Genomic DNA, 16,101 nt, shown 5'->3' on the forward strand with positions numbered 1-16,101 from the left:
ACTCGTCTACTCGTTCCTCGTGAGGCATCGCCATTTCTAAATTACTTATGCCAAGATGTGAAAGAAGAAAAAGAGACAGAGACAGAGAGATGGATTTAACATTGTATTCGAGTGGCATCTCCCATCTCCCATATAACCGTACAGACTACTGATATGGGAAGGCTTTTTCAAAACGAGAACCCTCAACTCATATATATAGTGACAAGTTGCATCCCACAAAACAGCGTTCCCGTGTTACAAACACCCGAAAACAGCTACTCCGTTCAAAAAATATAAATGGACGTAGACACAGAAACGGCACAGCCACATACTGGGATGCTCGTTTGGAATCATGCGCTGACAAGGTTACTTACCTGGGCAATCAATGAACAGGGCGTCACGGTATGAGATATGATGGGAGCTTTCCCCAGCATTTCATTCAATATCAGACAAAGCATGTTGAGGCCCTCGCCTAACTACCTAGGTAACTAGCACTGCTCGTATCAATGTGCAAATCAGCACGGGTATGTTCCTGTCGGGAAAGCAATTGCATATTCCAGCGTCAATCGCACGGCCTTGCCCGCGTTCAGGCTCACATCCCAATTCACCTCACCGTCCTTCTTCAGACTAGCCTTGGCGCTACCCCAATCCTTATTGTCTCTGGCCTCCAAGCCCGGGGCTCCTGCTCTGACTTCTCCGCCGCCCAGCGACATGCCCTGGGGGTTGAGCACCTCCACCTTGAGCTTCTCGTCCTGCGATACCGGCACTTGATCGAGCACCAGGAGGGAGGTGGGTTTGCCGGCGGATGCGCGGGTGTTGTGGAGCATGATGGTTCTGGTGAACATGGCCGTGTTCTCTTTGCTAAACAGGCCTGCCGTGGCCCGTTGGACGACGGGCTTGGGGTACGTGACCTTGATAGCTGGGTCGATTCCCAGGCTGAGAGTAAACGTTTCACCAGCGCTGCACCGCGGCAGGCTCGTCCGGCCCATGAAGCTTCCGTCGAGGGTCAGCCCCGCGCGTCCCTTGAATAGCGTCATTTTGCTGGTGTTCTTGAACTTGGCCTTGAGGAATGCCACGGGCTTGTACTTGGCGACAACGGTATGACTGTAGGCTATGTTTGAGAAGTGGACGTGGGCAACGCGTTGCTTTGTAGCAGTAGACTTGGGGATGAGCGTCCTCAGCCCAGGAAGCTCGTATGTAGATGTAAGACCAGTCTCTTCCATGATGGAATCTGCCGAGTCGGACTCTTCCTCATGGTCTTCATCACCGTCATCATCACCGCCGCCGCCACCCACAGAAAGCATATCCGAGTTCTCGCGGCGTCCCACAACGCTTGATAGCATTCTTGCTCTCGCAACACCAGGGGCAGCTGACCCGAACCCTGCCGTCGATGATGGCGGTGCACCACCGAACAGTGGCCCTGACGCTCCCCGGGTATCTGAGGCAGGTGCTCCAAAGAGGCTCACACCAGCTGGTTGAGCTGGAGGCGGGGGAGGCATAGCGCACTGCGCTACAGGGAAGGAAGTAGGAGGAGTAGCCGAGATGGAAGAGTACTGGGCGGCAAGGGCCCGTTGCTTCTTCTTGATGGACTTTCCAGCCTGGAAACTAGCAATGGACTGGACTCCATCAGGAATACCAAACATTTCACTCCGAGCTTTGTGTGGCCCAATTTGTTTCTGCTTGGCCAGGAAAATACCCGTGTTGGAAACTTCATCGCCGCTTCGGGCTATCCGTTCATGGCTCTCAGAATACCCGAATGGAGGAGCGCCATGCGCGAGACTGATGTACCACGGATTGAGTGTCGGGATAGCATCGTCCAGTCCTGAGAATGTCGCCTGGGACGTCGACAAGACAACCTTGCAGTTCGACCACGTCTCAGACGTAGAATTGTGAAGCTCGGCATCGAAACTGAGTGTCCCTGTGGCACTCGTCGTGGAAAGCTGCAAGTCGTATGTTGGAGACCAAGATGCTGACGAGGTGACGTACGACAAGACCAGGTCGCACAGGGTAATTTCGCCGTCGGCCGCCTCGTCAGCCGGCGTGTCATCTACAACTGGCTTGGAGACACGGGTCTCGCTAGACATGGAAGTCCTCCTCGAACTCGACGGGGTAAAGGTATCCGTCTCAAGTGTAATGCGGACAGCGTAGCAGTATTTCGGCCAATACTTCTCCCTCTCCTTTCTGACTCTGTTCTTCTCCTTCCTCTGCTCTTCTTGTCGCCTGGCCTTTTTGAACATGTCCTTGGACCTGGCTTTGCGAATCCTTTCTTTTGCCCGTTCGGCTTTAACGCGCTCTTTGTCGTCCATCTTTTGCAGTTGGTACACTTGATCGATTTGATCTTCAATTTTTTCAGACACCTCACGCTGCTGCTTTAGGCCAGTCATGTAGTCATCGTAAGCTTTTGATCGTTGTGACTTGTATGTCTCCAGACTGTCTTCAATAACAACTCCACGTTTCTTATCCAAAGTCTTGCCGTATGCGTCGAGAAGCTTGAGACGGCTTTCTGCGCTGGCGACGGTTTCATCTGCCCGTCGGCGCGCATCCTCCAGCTGTGTCAGCTCTTCCTTGGCTGCTTTCAACTCAGGGCCTTCTTTCCACCGCCTGTCGTCTAGATCGTCGTCATCTGATTCATCTGAGTCATCGCTGTCTGGCTCAGGATAGACTTCTTCAAAGATTTCTCGGTTGGGGAGTTGTTCTACTGAGACGTCACTGATGGTGAAGCCTGCTCTGCCCTCGACCTTGACTGAGTCTTCATCTACGGTGGGGCTGAGTCCAAAGATGGTGATTTCATTCGTGCCGGACTGTGGATGATGTTAGTCTGGAATCATGAATGAGATTGCTGTGACACTTGCCTTGAGATTCACGCTCTTAATGTCCCGCTGGATCTGGGCTCTGGTAGGGAAAAGGGTTACGGAGCGCGTACCGAGGTCTCGGAGTTTGTACTCAATCTTGTGGATGGGGTCCATGATGAAGAGCCGATGGTGCCAGTATGGTTTGTTGATTTGCTGGAGCGATAACCAGGTGAAAGTTGTTGTTGTTTGGCTCACAATTGAGTGGTAGATTTGAAAATTGGGTCGCGGAATTCGCTTCAACAAGCTGTTGACGGTTGGGCTGGGTACAGAATCGTTACGATTGTCGAGGGGCGCATAAATTAAGATGAAGTAGACGGCATGAGGGGAAGAGCGCCATGTTATATACGGCAGAGGATGTATGTATAAAGGCTAGCAGATGCTCAGCCCCGAGTTTTGGCTTGATCCCAGACGATGGGATGGATGGTCCATGTCGCCACTCGCCAGTACCCTTGTCGGAGTTTGCAGGCATCCAACTAGGCAGCGTCCCAGGCAGAATAGACAACACAAGGTAGCCAATAGAACAACAGCGGAATGACGGGACCATTCGTCAGCGAGGAGAAGGGTTGCCAAACATAGAATCACGGATGTAAAGTGGAGGCATACAAGATGTAGGCTGCAAGCTGAGAATGGGCTGCCTCTATGAGGTCTGCAGGTGGAAAATTCACGCCTGGCCTGAATGGTTGGCTATCAGTGGAGCAGACGGCTCTCCAAAAGTTTGGCGTCGGAAGGTGCAATACAACATGCTCCTTTCCCGTTTGACAGATCGACTGGATCGGATCAATGATGCCTGCCAAAGTCATAGCAGTCAGCTTGAGTAATAATCCCAACCCTTCAATGCTGCTCCTTTGCGGGTAAACATTTCAAGGGCAAGAGTCCCGCAGTGGTGGGAGTGACTGTATTTTAAAGCAAAGAGCAATTTTGTTGCACTTGAAAATACCCAAAAGTATAAATAGCTCTCTGCGATAAGGGATCAGGGTCATCTAGTGCATGATGTTATTATTTCTTCTAAACCAATTGATTGGTGTCTTTCTTGATCTTCGCGCCCCCTTTATCTTCTTTTTTCCCCCGCATCACGCGCCGCCTTATGTAAGAGGTGATGATGGGAGAGAGATGAGATCTTCGCAGCCTCGATATACACATCGGTGAGTCATCAGGGTTTTGGCCTATCGGGGTGGTTGTTTGGTGAGCAGAGGGAATGGGAAGAGTCGGTGGGTGTGGTGGAAATCAATACCCAGAAATACATGCTGCTATTGAACATGTCCGTCTCTATGCTTCCCAAGTTATCCACGAGGGCCAGCGTGACAAGGGGAAGCGGTCCGGGGCGCTGCAATCATGCTTTTGCACGTGCAAACAAGGGCCGGAAAATAGAATGGCTTCAATGTTCCGGGCCATGCTCGACCTTGGCAGAGAGGCAGTCCCATCAGCTGCGGCCAATAGTGTCACACGGCACTGTGGCTTTGCTCTCAGCATCTGCCAGCACCTGTCACTCCATGTGGTTCACGGAGTATTCATCCATGCATGTGTCCATGTCCATGTCACCCCAGAATGACGCCCAGAATGACGCCCGGAGTGATGCCCAGCATGGCGCCCACTTTACCAGCCCCCCAATCAAATCATCGCCTAAAAGCTGGCAGTTGAACCGCAAGTGCTCATCCATAATTATCAATCTTGGATGCCGCTCTCCTTGACTATCATCGAGGAGCCTTGCAGCTTCTTCGTCTTGCCCCAACAATGGCATCTCCAAGCTCCCAACCGCCCATGCGGCCCATAGACCCCCAGCCGATGCTATCGCCATCTAATGCTCCGTACTTCCCGCCTCCTCATGCCGGACTACACGGTCCTCCGGGCCCTCCTCCGCCAGGGCCAGGTCAGGGCTTCGCCTTGCAACTCGGGCCCGACTCCCAGATACCAGATCATCCCGGAAGCACAATGGACATCCCGACCGTGCCAGGGCATACCTTGACTCCCATGGCCCCTCCCGTACCGTTGGATATTCGCAACGTCAAGGCCAGCGCGCGGTTTCACCTCCGTGAGTTCCTACGTGTCCGGAGCCAGCTACAAGAAGGTGGCGGCGCAGCGAGATTCGAGCTTGAATCCCGCCTCAGGAGCCAGGTTGGTCTGGCACTGGGCGACCTGAGCACCTTGCAAGCCGAAGTGAGAGCTCTCGCCAAAGCTGCTGAGAATCATCGGTGGAGAAGATTCCTTGTCGGAGGCGCAATGTAAGTCATCGAGTCCAAGCTGCCAGCCTAGCACGACGCTTGAATTTTGCCTCGGTTCCAGTTCTAATGCCAACCCAGCGCGGCATTCATCCCCGCCGTCCGTAAAATCTTCCGCCGCAACTCGGATGAAGATTCACGGCTTTCGTCCAACGACACCGAGTACGCCTTTCGCAAATCCAAGGGCTTACTGTCCGGGATGAAGAGGGCCATTCTGGGCGGAGGCATGCTTGCCAAGGTGGCGTTTTTCGTCTTTGCCATTTTGTATGTGTTTCAGAATGAAGTGACCATCAGAGTGGCCAAGACCTTGAACAAGAGGTTGAGGGAGTTGACCGAGAGGGTCGAAGGGGGAGATCCCGACTTCAATGAAAGTGATTTGAGGACCTTTGACGGGTGGCGATGGAGGGTGCTGTTGTGGTGATGTATAGTCTTTTAGAAACTACCTAGTAGTAAAGGAAGACATCATCCTTTGCTCCAATATGCGCCCAATTAACAGACGCAAAAGCTGAGAGTCTCAATATTCGAGTCTTCCGGTTCATGTGAGCGGCAACTGAGTGCATCAATGGTAGCTTGGCACCGCAGCGTGATGTATCGACAAGTCTACTCCGCCAGACTATCAATGGCAGCCGGCAAGACGTATTCAGAGACCAGGAGTGGTCAGACAGAGATGCTCTTCTTGGTTGAGGATGGCATCGGTCAAACATACTGGCCTAATGGTTGAGTGAATACTGTACCATCATGATAGCAGCGGATTTTTGGCTCGGTTATCCTCCTCAGAGGGAGAATGGCTCACCGCATTGGAAAGAGATCATAGAAGTCTCTTCCGACTCGTGCTTTTCCAGACCTGTTGCAACCTTGCAGCTGTTTAGCCAAGGGTTCGCCTACTAAGTGCGATTGAAGCCAAAAAGTGGAGGGCTGTGCTCGAATCTCGCCGGAACGCTCCTTCCGCACCACAAAGTTACAAGCTCAACTGCATTCAAGACTCAAGTATCCATTCGGCTGTTTGTCAGGCGGGCCTTGCTTGCATCTTGCACAGCTCCGCACAGACAATGCCGAAGAATGAAGAGAGTATATCCCAACAAAACGATGGGAACGACTCCCAGCAGACCGTCGTCGTACATTCTGATGGGAAAATGTCTCTGGGTGACACGTTTTGGCATGGGACCATCCAACCCATAGCAGCACTTGTCAGCTGTACGCAGCCGGAGCCGCAGCCGCCCCACTTGACACCCTCCATGACACCAAACTGCTATCAACTTCAACGTTTGAACCACTAAACTCCAATCGCCGACTCAAAATTCTACTAGGGTTTGGTGCATCGCGCATCCAACTGCTTGCTGGGCAACTGGCTGGGCAACTGGCGGTGATGTAAAGCGTATAGTCCGAAACAAGCGTAATCGAGGTCCATGCAGCGCAGACGAAAAGCCTCTTTGGAGGCTGATACGAGTGTGAAAGAACAAGCCGATGGGAGCTTAGTGAAAGCGCCAGGCAACAAGACCATCGCCAAGCCATCCAGCAGAAATGCGATAGATCGGCATTTTCGAGAGCTTTATTCCACACCGCCCGACTTTAAAGAGCTATCTCGTTTGGATCCCGAGTTTGCTGCCGTGTTTGTCGCCCACTTCCAACATTAGTTCGACTGTGTGGCAAGGCTGATTCGTTGAGCAGTGCTAAAGGGCGAGATGTGGACTTTCGGAACCCAAAGTCGGTCATGCAACTAACCAAAACACTTCTCAAGTTAGATTTTGGTATCAAACTAGAGCTTCCAGACGATAGATTATGTCCGCCAGTGAGTCCCAAGTTGCCCTTCCCTCAACCGGTCTGCACACTCACCAAACCGCCAGGTGCCAAACCGCCACAGTTACATCCTTTGGATGAAGGATTTACTCGACACATCCTCTTATAATGAGCCTGGACGGAAGCTTACCGGAATGGACATTGGCACCGGCGCCAGTTGTATCTATCCCTTGTTAGGATGTGCTCAGCGGCCATGGTCCTTCATTGCAACAGGCACGTCCGAATCCTTATCATCTATGCCATACTTGGACCTTGCTCATGCTTTAGCAGACATTGACCCTGAAAGTCTAAAATGGGCAAAGAGGAATGTCGAAATTAATGACCTATCAAGTCGCGTCAATGTAGTTGCCCGCTGTACAGGCAGCTCACTTATCCCGCTGGACGAACTGGCGCTAGATTCCATCGATTTCACCATGACCAACCCCCCCTTCTACAGGTCAGAAGAGGAATTGCTCAGCAGCGCGAAAAGGAAACAGAGACCGCCGTACACTGCATGCACGGGCAGCAAAGCTGAAATGGTCACACCCGGCGGAGAGTTGGCCTTTGTCGTTTGCATTCTCAAAGAATCCTGTGTTCTGCAGGCACGAATACAGTGGTACTCGGCTATGTTTGGGTTTCTCTCCAACCTTGTAGATTTTATCGAGCAGCTGCGGTCATCCGGGATTGAAAACTATGCAGTCACAGAGTTCGTGCAGGGGAATAAAACCCGGAGATGGGCTGTGGCATGGTCTTTTCAGCCAATGCGTCCAGCGCAGCATGTCGCGCGGGGCACGAGATCTGCGCTATCGAAGAACATTCTTCCTTGTGTGACGGAGGCGGAAGTGATGTCAGTTGAGATACCTGAGAGCATTGGAGAGTTTGCTTCCAAAATCACTGCCGCTATTGAGTCCCTGGACTTGATATCTTGGGACTGGGACACACAAGCATATGAAGGAACTGGCCGCGCGGTCGATAAAGTATGGGCGAGGCCATGGCGCAGACGGAAGAAGAGAGAACAGCAAACGCCCGACGAGAGCACAGGGAGCTCGATTTCGAAAAGCGACCCAAGGTGTATGTTTGGCTTCAAGGTGTGGATTCGCGTATCAATGAAAGAGGTATTGGTGGGATGTCGCTGGACGGAAGGGTTTGACGCGAAGGCGTTTGAGAGTTTTCAGGGTTTTCTACAGTCGACGGCCACAGCCGCCGCAAATGTAAAATAACCTACACCCGTACGAGCCAGACGCTCAACGAGAAGGAAACATCTCCAAGACTCTTCCGCCTGCGAACGTGCCCTGCAAAGGATAAACACACTCACCATGAATAACTCTACTCAGCCCCCAAGCTTCCCATGGCCCGACGATGAAGGAAAATACATGACCAACCCACAGGGGAATGCTTTCACAAATTCTATGTTTTGTGTCCATCTATGCTGTCTGTCTACTTTGCAAGTACGTCTAATCCTCACTTGGATCCATTCACCACGGATCCCCTCGGCAGATGCCTGTCATAACCCGCCCTCACGAGCCTCTCCATGGCCGCCCACACACCATCCGGAATGACCTGCTCAACCTGGAACCCCAGCGCGGGATAGTCCCGAATCCTCACCAGGTCCCCGACCATGATGCTGATAACCAGGTCCCGCGGGTTATCCGCGTCCGGGTACTCCTCAAACGTAAACTGCGGCGACGTGACGGCGAAGCTCGCCTCCCCGGGCCACTGCTTCCTAAACGTCGCCCACGTCCGGCGCTCCATGTACGGCTTCTGCACCAGGATGAGCGACTCGGGGCGGAGGCCCATGCCCTGCAGCAGGGCGTGTGTGAAGCGCACATTCTCCCCCGTGTTGGTCGCCCTCGGCTCCACGACCACCCTGTCGCCGGGCACGCCCATGGCGCGGGCGACGTCGGCAAAGGTCTCTGCCTCGGTCTTGGCGAAGCGTCCCGCCGTGAGCTGCCCCGAGGCGCCGGAGAAGATGACCATCGGGGCCAGGCCGTCGAGGTAGAGCTGGGCGGCGCGCCGGGCGACGCGCGTGTCGAGGCTGCAGAGGCAGAAGATGGCGTCGGCGGGGCGGATGGGCATTCGCAGTTGGTGGTAGTTGTAGATGAGCTCGGCGTCGAGTTGGATCTGGGCCGAGTCGGCCATGTTTACGGGCCCTTATTTTTCGGTTGATTTGATTTCCTTGCCGGTTTTCCCGGGTGATTTTGTCACTTGTATGCGCAGAGGTGCGTTGTTTTCCTTGCAGGAGCGAAATACGAGCTGAGCTGTCAACTTATTATCCGACTCCTGTCAGGGTTTACTAAGCCCCCACGATCATGTCTTTAATGTTTACGTAGTTGCTGGTGTTGAGATTCATGAATTTGCTACTACTCAAAATCTTCATATTAAAAAAAATGATGTACCAAGAGGGAAATTCCCAACACAGAGAAAACAGCTATAGCGTCATGCCGGAGTGCCCCCCGTCAGGATCCAAAACGTAACATCTCCCCTCCCCCCGATATGACACTGGGAAAGGCTCGCCGATCCGGAGGTAAAAACACCTCCTTGGCCTCGCTGCTGTTCAGAATCATCTCGGAGTAGTACATCAGAGGCAGGCGTTCATACGCTAAGTGAGGATTGGAGTTCATAAAACTGTCAAATGACGACTGTTCCGCAGTTTGCTCGACAGCAGCCAGAACCTGCTGAATCCAAAACATCTTGCAGGTAAGCCCCTCTGCCGATGGCCCCGAAACTCCCAGCGCTTTGTTGACGGCTTCGACAAGACCGCTTCGTCTTTTTGAAGTGGCCGTTGGCCTGTCATCCGGTCCAGCCCGGACGCCGAGGTTGGCCACCAGGGTATCGTAAAGAAACACAATGAGCTCCGTGTGACTCTTGACCACGCCGTCTACCGCGTCCGTATCAGACAAGGCGGCCGCATCACACACGGCAGCTACCATCACCGCAAGACTCTCTGGGGGAGGCATGCGCGGCGTTGTGGCAACACCCAGCCCGGCCTTGGACGCCATGTGCAGTTTCGCACGGCTGCTGCTCGACTGTGGCGGGATGGAGATGAGCCCGGGTAGCGGCGCTTGATCCGGGTTGACAAAGGCAATGCGAGCCTGCATACTATCCCACAGATCAGGGGAATAATACCTTTTCCACTCGTCACCAGAAATGTCGAAAAGGGACTTGAACGCCGTCAGGGTAAGACTTGTCATGGACCCGTGCCATCCTGCAGTGCGGTTTAATCCATCCCCCGGCGACGATTGCAGAGAGGCAAGCGCTGCATGAACGTACTGGATCCAGAAGTAAGCCTGGGTCTCGGAATACGGGCTAATGTTTGACAGGGAAGCCCTCTTTCGCATGATGGATGTCTGCAAAGCACTCAGAGCATGTTTGATGACAGCACCTCGACGGAGTCTTGTTCCCAATGTGCTCTGAATGACTGTCAGGGCAAAGCGAATTAAATGGTCGCTATCCGCAAGTGGGATATCGCCCGGCGACGACTCATGTTGGACGGGCTGTGCGATGGATGGGAGTGGTGACTTGTCCGGCAACACCCAGTTCGCTCGAGCGTTGGGCGCAAACATCAAGTCTTTGGAGTAGTGTACTTTCCACAAGCTGGCATCCATGAGCTCCGGCGTATGAATTAGAATTTGGGGGAAATCTTCGCGACAAGTGAGGCCAACCAAGTGCTTGAGGTGTGCGTATCTGATGGTAGCTACCTGAAGTTGGAAGAGCCAGAATATCGTCATTGTACTATATTTCGTCAGTCAAAGGAGTTTCGGGTGCTTTTCGTTTCATGAAAGCATCATACCGGTGGGTGGTGTTGCGGAATCTCTCGGGTCTCTTGGATCTCAACATGTCTACATGGTCCATGAACATGTCTGCGCATTTCATCACAGTGTTTCCGCAAGCCATGCCCTCCAGAAGCACAAAATACCCAGCTCGCAAATGATTGTAGTGGTCCCAAACGGGTAAATCAGCATCAAGGAAGCCTTGCCAGAAATCATCAGCGGATGCTGTGTTCCTCTTGACATTTTCATTGATGCGCTCTTTCGAATCCGTCTCACCCACATGGCTGCTCCGTGGCTTGTCGTCATTTTCCAATGGTTTTGGAGACTTGCCCCCTGGTATAGCGTCCGCTACTTCATCAAGCAAGGCAGCGGCATGGCCATGTTCAAAAGCATTGAAACCGGGTGGACCAAAGATGCGTACCCTCCCTGACTCTACAGTCTTGGATAGCCCCTTTTCCAGTTTTGTTCTGATCTGTTTGACAGCTTCATCGCGTTCATTTTGTGGCAAAAGATCCTGCTTGTTGAGGACAACCCACAAGTTCTTTTTACCATGTTCGTTGTCCAATTCATTAAGAAGACTTTGTATCTCGGGGACGACCTCGTCAAATCTGCAGGTGTCTGCGCAGTCTACGATGAAGAAGAAGACGTCCGTATTTTGGAAGTAGTGCCGATACAGAGGACGCATTTTGTCACAACCTAGCTCACAGTGTTAGCTGCAGTCTTTCCATATGCCTCAATTGTGATGGATTTTGTGACAAATCATCAAACGAAATGTTGACGCAGGGTCTCTTGGGTCGTAGCGATACATGCCTCCAACATCCCACAACGTGAACTTGTGGCCCTTTGTGCTCTCCACGGTTTCGACATTGAATCCAATGGTAGGGATCGTCGTGATCTTCTCATGAGGCAGCTTCAGCTGGTAAAGTAGCGTAGTCTTGCCGGCAGCGTCAAAGCCCATCATGAGGCCACGATACTCGGGATTCTTCCCGAAGAGCCACGATGCAAGCTCTTTTAATCCCGTCAGTGTCTGTGGTATCATGTTGACTGTTGAACAGGAAACTTACTCATGGCAGGCTGCTAAGTGATGATGATGCAGCAGCGATGTATGAGTAGCGATGAACGGCTCATCGTTCCTCAAAGGAGGCAATTGAACACGTTCCACTTGATATAGGAGTTTCTCTCGTGAAACCGTGGCATGAAGTCGAGATGAAAACTGGCCAGATGCTAGATTTATCTCGCAGCCTGCAGGTACCCACGATGTTGGGCAAGGTGGACACGAGAGGCGCTGGATGCCTGTCAACTTGTCGAGATAATGTGACATGGGCTCTCGATGCGAGGCTGAGTCGACTCAGCCGCAGGCCAGGCTCTCTTAATTTCATAGGCATCATCGTTTTGCAAGAAGGCGGGTGAATGAAGATGAAAGTGGACGGCGGACGCCATCAAGGCAGCAGCCACGAATGTGTCTACTTGGTGTTTACGCATGCTGGCCAGCAGGGTGAGCGATGAAGCAAAGCAGGTAGGCTCAGCCAAAACATACACGAGACAATTGCAAAATACACTGCCCATGACCGAGAAACACCATCGTCGGACTGCCGCCCTCCGAAAAGAAGTGGGCGACTGTCACCCCGCAGACAAGGCGGGAGGGGAGCTCGCTGCATCATTCACGAGCTACACATCTATAGGCTCTTGGCTTTTTCAATCACCCTGCACGGCACAATTTCAATTACATCCAGCCAGATGGCTTCTCAACCACACGCATCAGAACGGGATGCCCTCACCTCGCGCGTCCTCCCGTCCATGACGCTCGCGCAAGGCGACGACTCCAAATACACCATCAACAGCCCAGCCACGCACACGCACCCCCGGGACTCGGCGCAAGGCCGCTTCGCCGTCTCGGGAAACGCCATCGTCACAGGCGGCACCGGCGCCATTGGCCTCAAAACGGCACGGGCAATGCTCCAGCACGGCCTCGCGGGCCTCATGCTCCTGGATCTCAACGCCGACGCCTCTCAGCGAAGCATCCAGCAGCTCAGGGACGAGTTCCCAGGCGCCAAGATCGAAGCACTGCCCGTGGACGTCACCAACGAGGAGCACGTCTCTGCAGCCGTCGCGGAAACCGTCTCCCGCCTCGGATCGGTCGACGTGCTCGTGTGCTTTGCGGGCATCGTGGGCTGCGCGCACGCCCTCGAGACGCCGGCATCCCAGTTCCGCAGGATCCTCGACGTCAATGCGACGGGAAGCTTTATATGCGCGCAGGCGGCGGCCCGGCAGATGGTGAGGCAGGGCACCGGCGGCAGGATCGTGCTCACGGCGTCTGTTTCCGCGCACAGGGTCAACTTTCCCCAGCCCCAGGCTGCGTACAATGCGAGCAAGGCGGCCGTCGTGATGCTCAAGAGCTCGCTGGCCGCCGAGTGGGCCAGGTATGGCATCACGGTGAACAGCGTGAGCCCGGGGTACATGGACACGGTTCTCAATGCTGGCGAGGGTCTGGCCGACGCGAGGAGGACGTGGTGCGAGCGGAACCCCTTTGGGAGGATGGGCTTGCCGGAGGAAGTCGCTGGGGTGGTGGTGATGCTGGTGAGCAGGGCTGGCTCGTACATGAATGGGGCGGATGTAATATGTGATGGCGGCGGTGTCGTATTCTAGACGATGGGAGAGCTACGGAAAACGAAAATACGTTTTTGCTGCACAAGGTTGGTGTTTACGACGGAGTCATTCAATGCATGCATGCACATGTGCTTGTGCTGGGGCTTGTGCTAGCATTGAAAATTGCATCGACTCAATCCGTTGCATTACTCAGTCACACGACCATTCATAAAACATCAACACAGAATCTATTCCAACACCACATGTCATTGTCAACCAATCCTCCCCTCCAAGAGTCGGCTTACCGCATTGGACGTGCGCACCTTGACGCACACCGCAATGTTGCAAAGTATATGCATGTCGCCAGCGCCACAGATGTCCTGCGCGCATTTCGCATCAACGTGACTGGTGAACCAGTTCGCATCTCATTCTAAAATGCGGCCCGGGAGGCTCTTTCGGTCCGGCCGACGAATCAGCGGCCCCACGTGGAAGCGAGCGGTTGCGTCGTTCGCCCGCAGACGGGACTTGTCGGGTCGACGGTGGCATCGATGCTTTTCATTCTTTGTCCACACAGGCCCTCCGTGAGCCGGGCGGCTGCCCAAAGTCTGCCGACATGCCAGTCCCTCGTCCCTCATCCCTCCTCGTTGGTCTCCTCCGTGCCCACCGTGGCCCCCGTGCCCCCGGGCTTGACGAGTGAAGCGTCGCGGATCGGCAATGTGCCCTGGCGCCGAGTTGTCGAGAGAGCCCCGTCTCTCCCAACTTGGCGGCGTGTTGCTACATCTGCTCAATGCAGGGAATCTGGTTGGATGGGCTTGTGAGTTGTGACTACGGAGGAGGGGTCTTGGTGGAGGGCGCTTTTTGGTGAAGCCGTCTGCCGCGTCTGCTTTATAAAGTCCATGTTGCAATCTTGACAACTCCAACGGAACAGCGTCTCCTTGTGCTCTCGGTGTTCTCTCTTCTTCCCTGTCCCCTCATCTATATCAAATGCACACAAGTCATAAAAGGCAGGCGCTTGCAACAATGGACAAGGGTTCGCTTCTGGCAGCTTCCAAGGTGGAGCCCCTGGTTTCCATCAACCCTCGCTCTACCGTCATCGGTCGTCTCTGGCCTGCTCTTGCTTCCGCCGTGCGATTCCAGTACATGATCAGCTCTTTTTCCTCCTTCCTGTACATCCAGACCTATTTCGTTGCGAGCCTCGCCGTGGTCAACGCCCTTTATGCAAGCCGTTTCCTCGCCATCCAGGCTTATATCGCGACCAGGTTTGGGGCCTTTCACGGTTTCAACATGTCCGCCAAGGCACTTGCAGATTTTTGGGATGCCAAAACAACACGGATGCTGAGGAAAAAACTCTTTTACGAGTTTGCTGTCTTTATCCTCGGAAGTGGAAACCCTATTATCCTATTGCTGTTCTGGCCGGGGTGGCTGATAGTCGGCGGGGCTTCATTCGCATTGTGGCAGTTTTGGGGGTGAAGGCCGGAGCGAGCCACAATCAGGCATGATACTTATTAGCACGTCGAGCGTGGGAGAGATTTCACCCAGCACCTCCAACATACAAGACGGCATGGCCACTGTTGGTAGAAGCCCCCTGGCGCACTTACTCTGGAACCGACCGATAATCCGATGTCGACGCCACAAGTCATTTGGAGAAAAAATACGTGTTGCCGCCGGTATCCTTGCGTATCTCGCTGGAGTAGTCCTTCTCCGGGTCAAACTCCTGCCAAGTGCTAGCAGGGTAGATGTGCTTATTTCTCTCATACCACCGACGATCCACCACCTTTGTCCTCGTTGGGTCTTCCGAAGCCCCTTCGAGGGTATCGATGCTCGCCAAAGACTTCGCCGCGGCTGCCCGCGACGCAGCCGTGCTAAGACGGTTTTCACTAGACGGACTAGACTGGTCCATCGCAGTCTCCTTTCCCACAGGTGCCTCGGAACTATAGTCAAATAGTCGACGGCCCCCGGGCCCAGTGGTCTTGTTCATCACAAAGAAGTGAAAATCGTAGTGCTAGATAATGTCCAGGTCAGCTGTGAGTAGGATGATGGACTGGGAAAATATAGAACGTACATGTGGAATGATAACGGTATCTCTTACGAGCATCAAGTCATCAACACCAACACGTGCCCACGCCCGCCGCGCATTGCTTTGGTCTCCAACACCCAATTCGGCACCGACTTTGCGACTCTTGTCCAGGAACACCCACACAAAGTCTCCCTTCTTCATTCGCACGGTCCCCCCTTGTGTATTGGCTCCATCGTAGAAAACGAAGGGGACCGCAATCTCGGTGGCCTTGACAGCTTCCTGGACCGCCACGAATTCTCGCCGCAAGGCCTCTCGCTCGGTAGCCTCTTTCCGCAGGGCTGCTTTCGTGACGGCTTTTGGCACGATGCCCACGTTCGCATTCGCCTTGAATTTTATCCTGCCCGTCTCGCTATCGCGGTCCGTATCCGAGTCCTTCGGCTTGCTCCTGGGATCAGGGTTGCTGCTAGCCTCGCTGTCGCCGTCTTCCTCGTCGTCAAAGGACAGCAGCTTCTTGCCTTGCTTCTTCTTCTTCTTCGGCGGCCGTACACCTAGCCCGCTGTTCGAGTCACTGCCGGCGTTGTCAGGGGTGCCTGTCAAAGAACGGTCCGGTGTGGACGTGCCTGAGATGGCAGCCTCGCGAGCCTCGCGCTCCTGCTGCTCGAGCACCTCTGCTCGCCGTTTGCGAAAGTCGGATAGCGCGACAAGACCAACGGTGTTTGTTGACAGACGCTCGTTCGTCGTCCTGTTTTGCGGCGTGAACCGCGAGTTTCCCTGGTCAGACATGGCGGCGTGGCAGCCGTCGGCTTGTATGTCATGAGGTTGCGCAAAGCAAGTTCCACCACGGTGTGGTTGAGGCGTGAAGGCAATGTCCGCCTCGGAGTGCGAAATGTCTCTTTGTACTGTAC

General features: G+C 53.9%; 8 protein-coding genes across 8 annotated transcripts; 4 read left to right on the forward strand and 4 right to left on the reverse strand.

Moving 5' to 3' along the window:
• Positions 1-494: 494 nt before the first annotated feature.
• On the reverse strand, positions 495-2,945 carry G6M90_00g073810 (uncharacterized protein; the record flags this gene model as incomplete). Its single annotated transcript, XM_014690198.1, has 2 exons — positions 495-2,780; positions 2,844-2,945. The coding sequence occupies 2 exons, from the start codon at positions 2,943-2,945 to the stop codon at positions 495-497; spliced, it is 2,388 nt and encodes a 795-aa protein (XP_014545684.1).
• A 1,617-nt stretch (positions 2,946-4,562) lies between these two features.
• Positions 4,563-5,468, forward strand: G6M90_00g073820 (uncharacterized protein; the record flags this gene model as incomplete). Its single annotated transcript, XM_014690197.1, has 2 exons — positions 4,563-5,050; positions 5,129-5,468. 2 exons carry the CDS (start codon positions 4,563-4,565, stop codon positions 5,466-5,468), a joined length of 828 nt encoding a protein of 275 aa, XP_014545683.1.
• Positions 5,469-6,453: 985 nt separating this feature from the next.
• Positions 6,454-8,043, forward strand: MET16 (U6 small nuclear RNA (adenine-(43)-N(6))-methyltransferase; the record flags this gene model as incomplete). Its single annotated transcript, XM_014690196.2, has 3 exons — positions 6,454-6,656; positions 6,716-6,836; positions 6,892-8,043. The coding sequence occupies 3 exons, from the start codon at positions 6,454-6,456 to the stop codon at positions 8,041-8,043; spliced, it is 1,476 nt and encodes a 491-aa protein (XP_014545682.2).
• Positions 8,044-8,284: 241 nt separating this feature from the next.
• G6M90_00g073840 (uncharacterized protein) lies at positions 8,285-8,962 on the reverse strand (the record flags this gene model as incomplete). The annotated part of the gene is made up of 1 exon (XM_014690195.1): positions 8,285-8,962. The coding sequence occupies one exon, from the start codon at positions 8,960-8,962 to the stop codon at positions 8,285-8,287; it is 678 nt and encodes a 225-aa protein (XP_014545681.1).
• A 317-nt stretch (positions 8,963-9,279) lies between these two features.
• ARF1 (ADP-ribosylation factor) lies at positions 9,280-11,661 on the reverse strand (the record flags this gene model as incomplete). The annotated part of the gene is made up of 4 exons (XM_066130990.1): positions 9,280-10,555; positions 10,614-11,289; positions 11,362-11,601; positions 11,658-11,661. The coding sequence occupies 4 exons, from the start codon at positions 11,659-11,661 to the stop codon at positions 9,280-9,282; spliced, it is 2,196 nt and encodes a 731-aa protein (XP_065986997.1).
• A 669-nt stretch (positions 11,662-12,330) lies between these two features.
• On the forward strand, positions 12,331-13,239 carry ARD_2 (D-arabinitol 2-dehydrogenase; the record flags this gene model as incomplete). The annotated part of the gene is made up of 1 exon (XM_014690193.1): positions 12,331-13,239. One exon carries the CDS (start codon positions 12,331-12,333, stop codon positions 13,237-13,239), a length of 909 nt encoding a protein of 302 aa, XP_014545679.1.
• Positions 13,240-14,199: 960 nt separating this feature from the next.
• Positions 14,200-14,649, forward strand: G6M90_00g073870 (uncharacterized protein; the record flags this gene model as incomplete). The annotated part of the gene is made up of 1 exon (XM_014690192.1): positions 14,200-14,649. The coding sequence occupies one exon, from the start codon at positions 14,200-14,202 to the stop codon at positions 14,647-14,649; it is 450 nt and encodes a 149-aa protein (XP_014545678.1).
• A 166-nt stretch (positions 14,650-14,815) lies between these two features.
• Positions 14,816-15,979, reverse strand: fam50a (the record flags this gene model as incomplete). The annotated part of the gene is made up of 2 exons (XM_014690191.1): positions 14,816-15,181; positions 15,242-15,979. 2 exons carry the CDS (start codon positions 15,977-15,979, stop codon positions 14,816-14,818), a joined length of 1,104 nt encoding a protein of 367 aa, XP_014545677.1.
• Between the last annotated feature and the right edge of the window lie 122 nt (positions 15,980-16,101).

Source organism: Metarhizium brunneum, chromosome 4 (genome assembly GCF_013426205.1).
Source record: "Metarhizium brunneum chromosome 4, complete sequence".
Taxonomy (NCBI): domain Eukaryota; kingdom Fungi; phylum Ascomycota; class Sordariomycetes; order Hypocreales; family Clavicipitaceae; genus Metarhizium; species Metarhizium brunneum.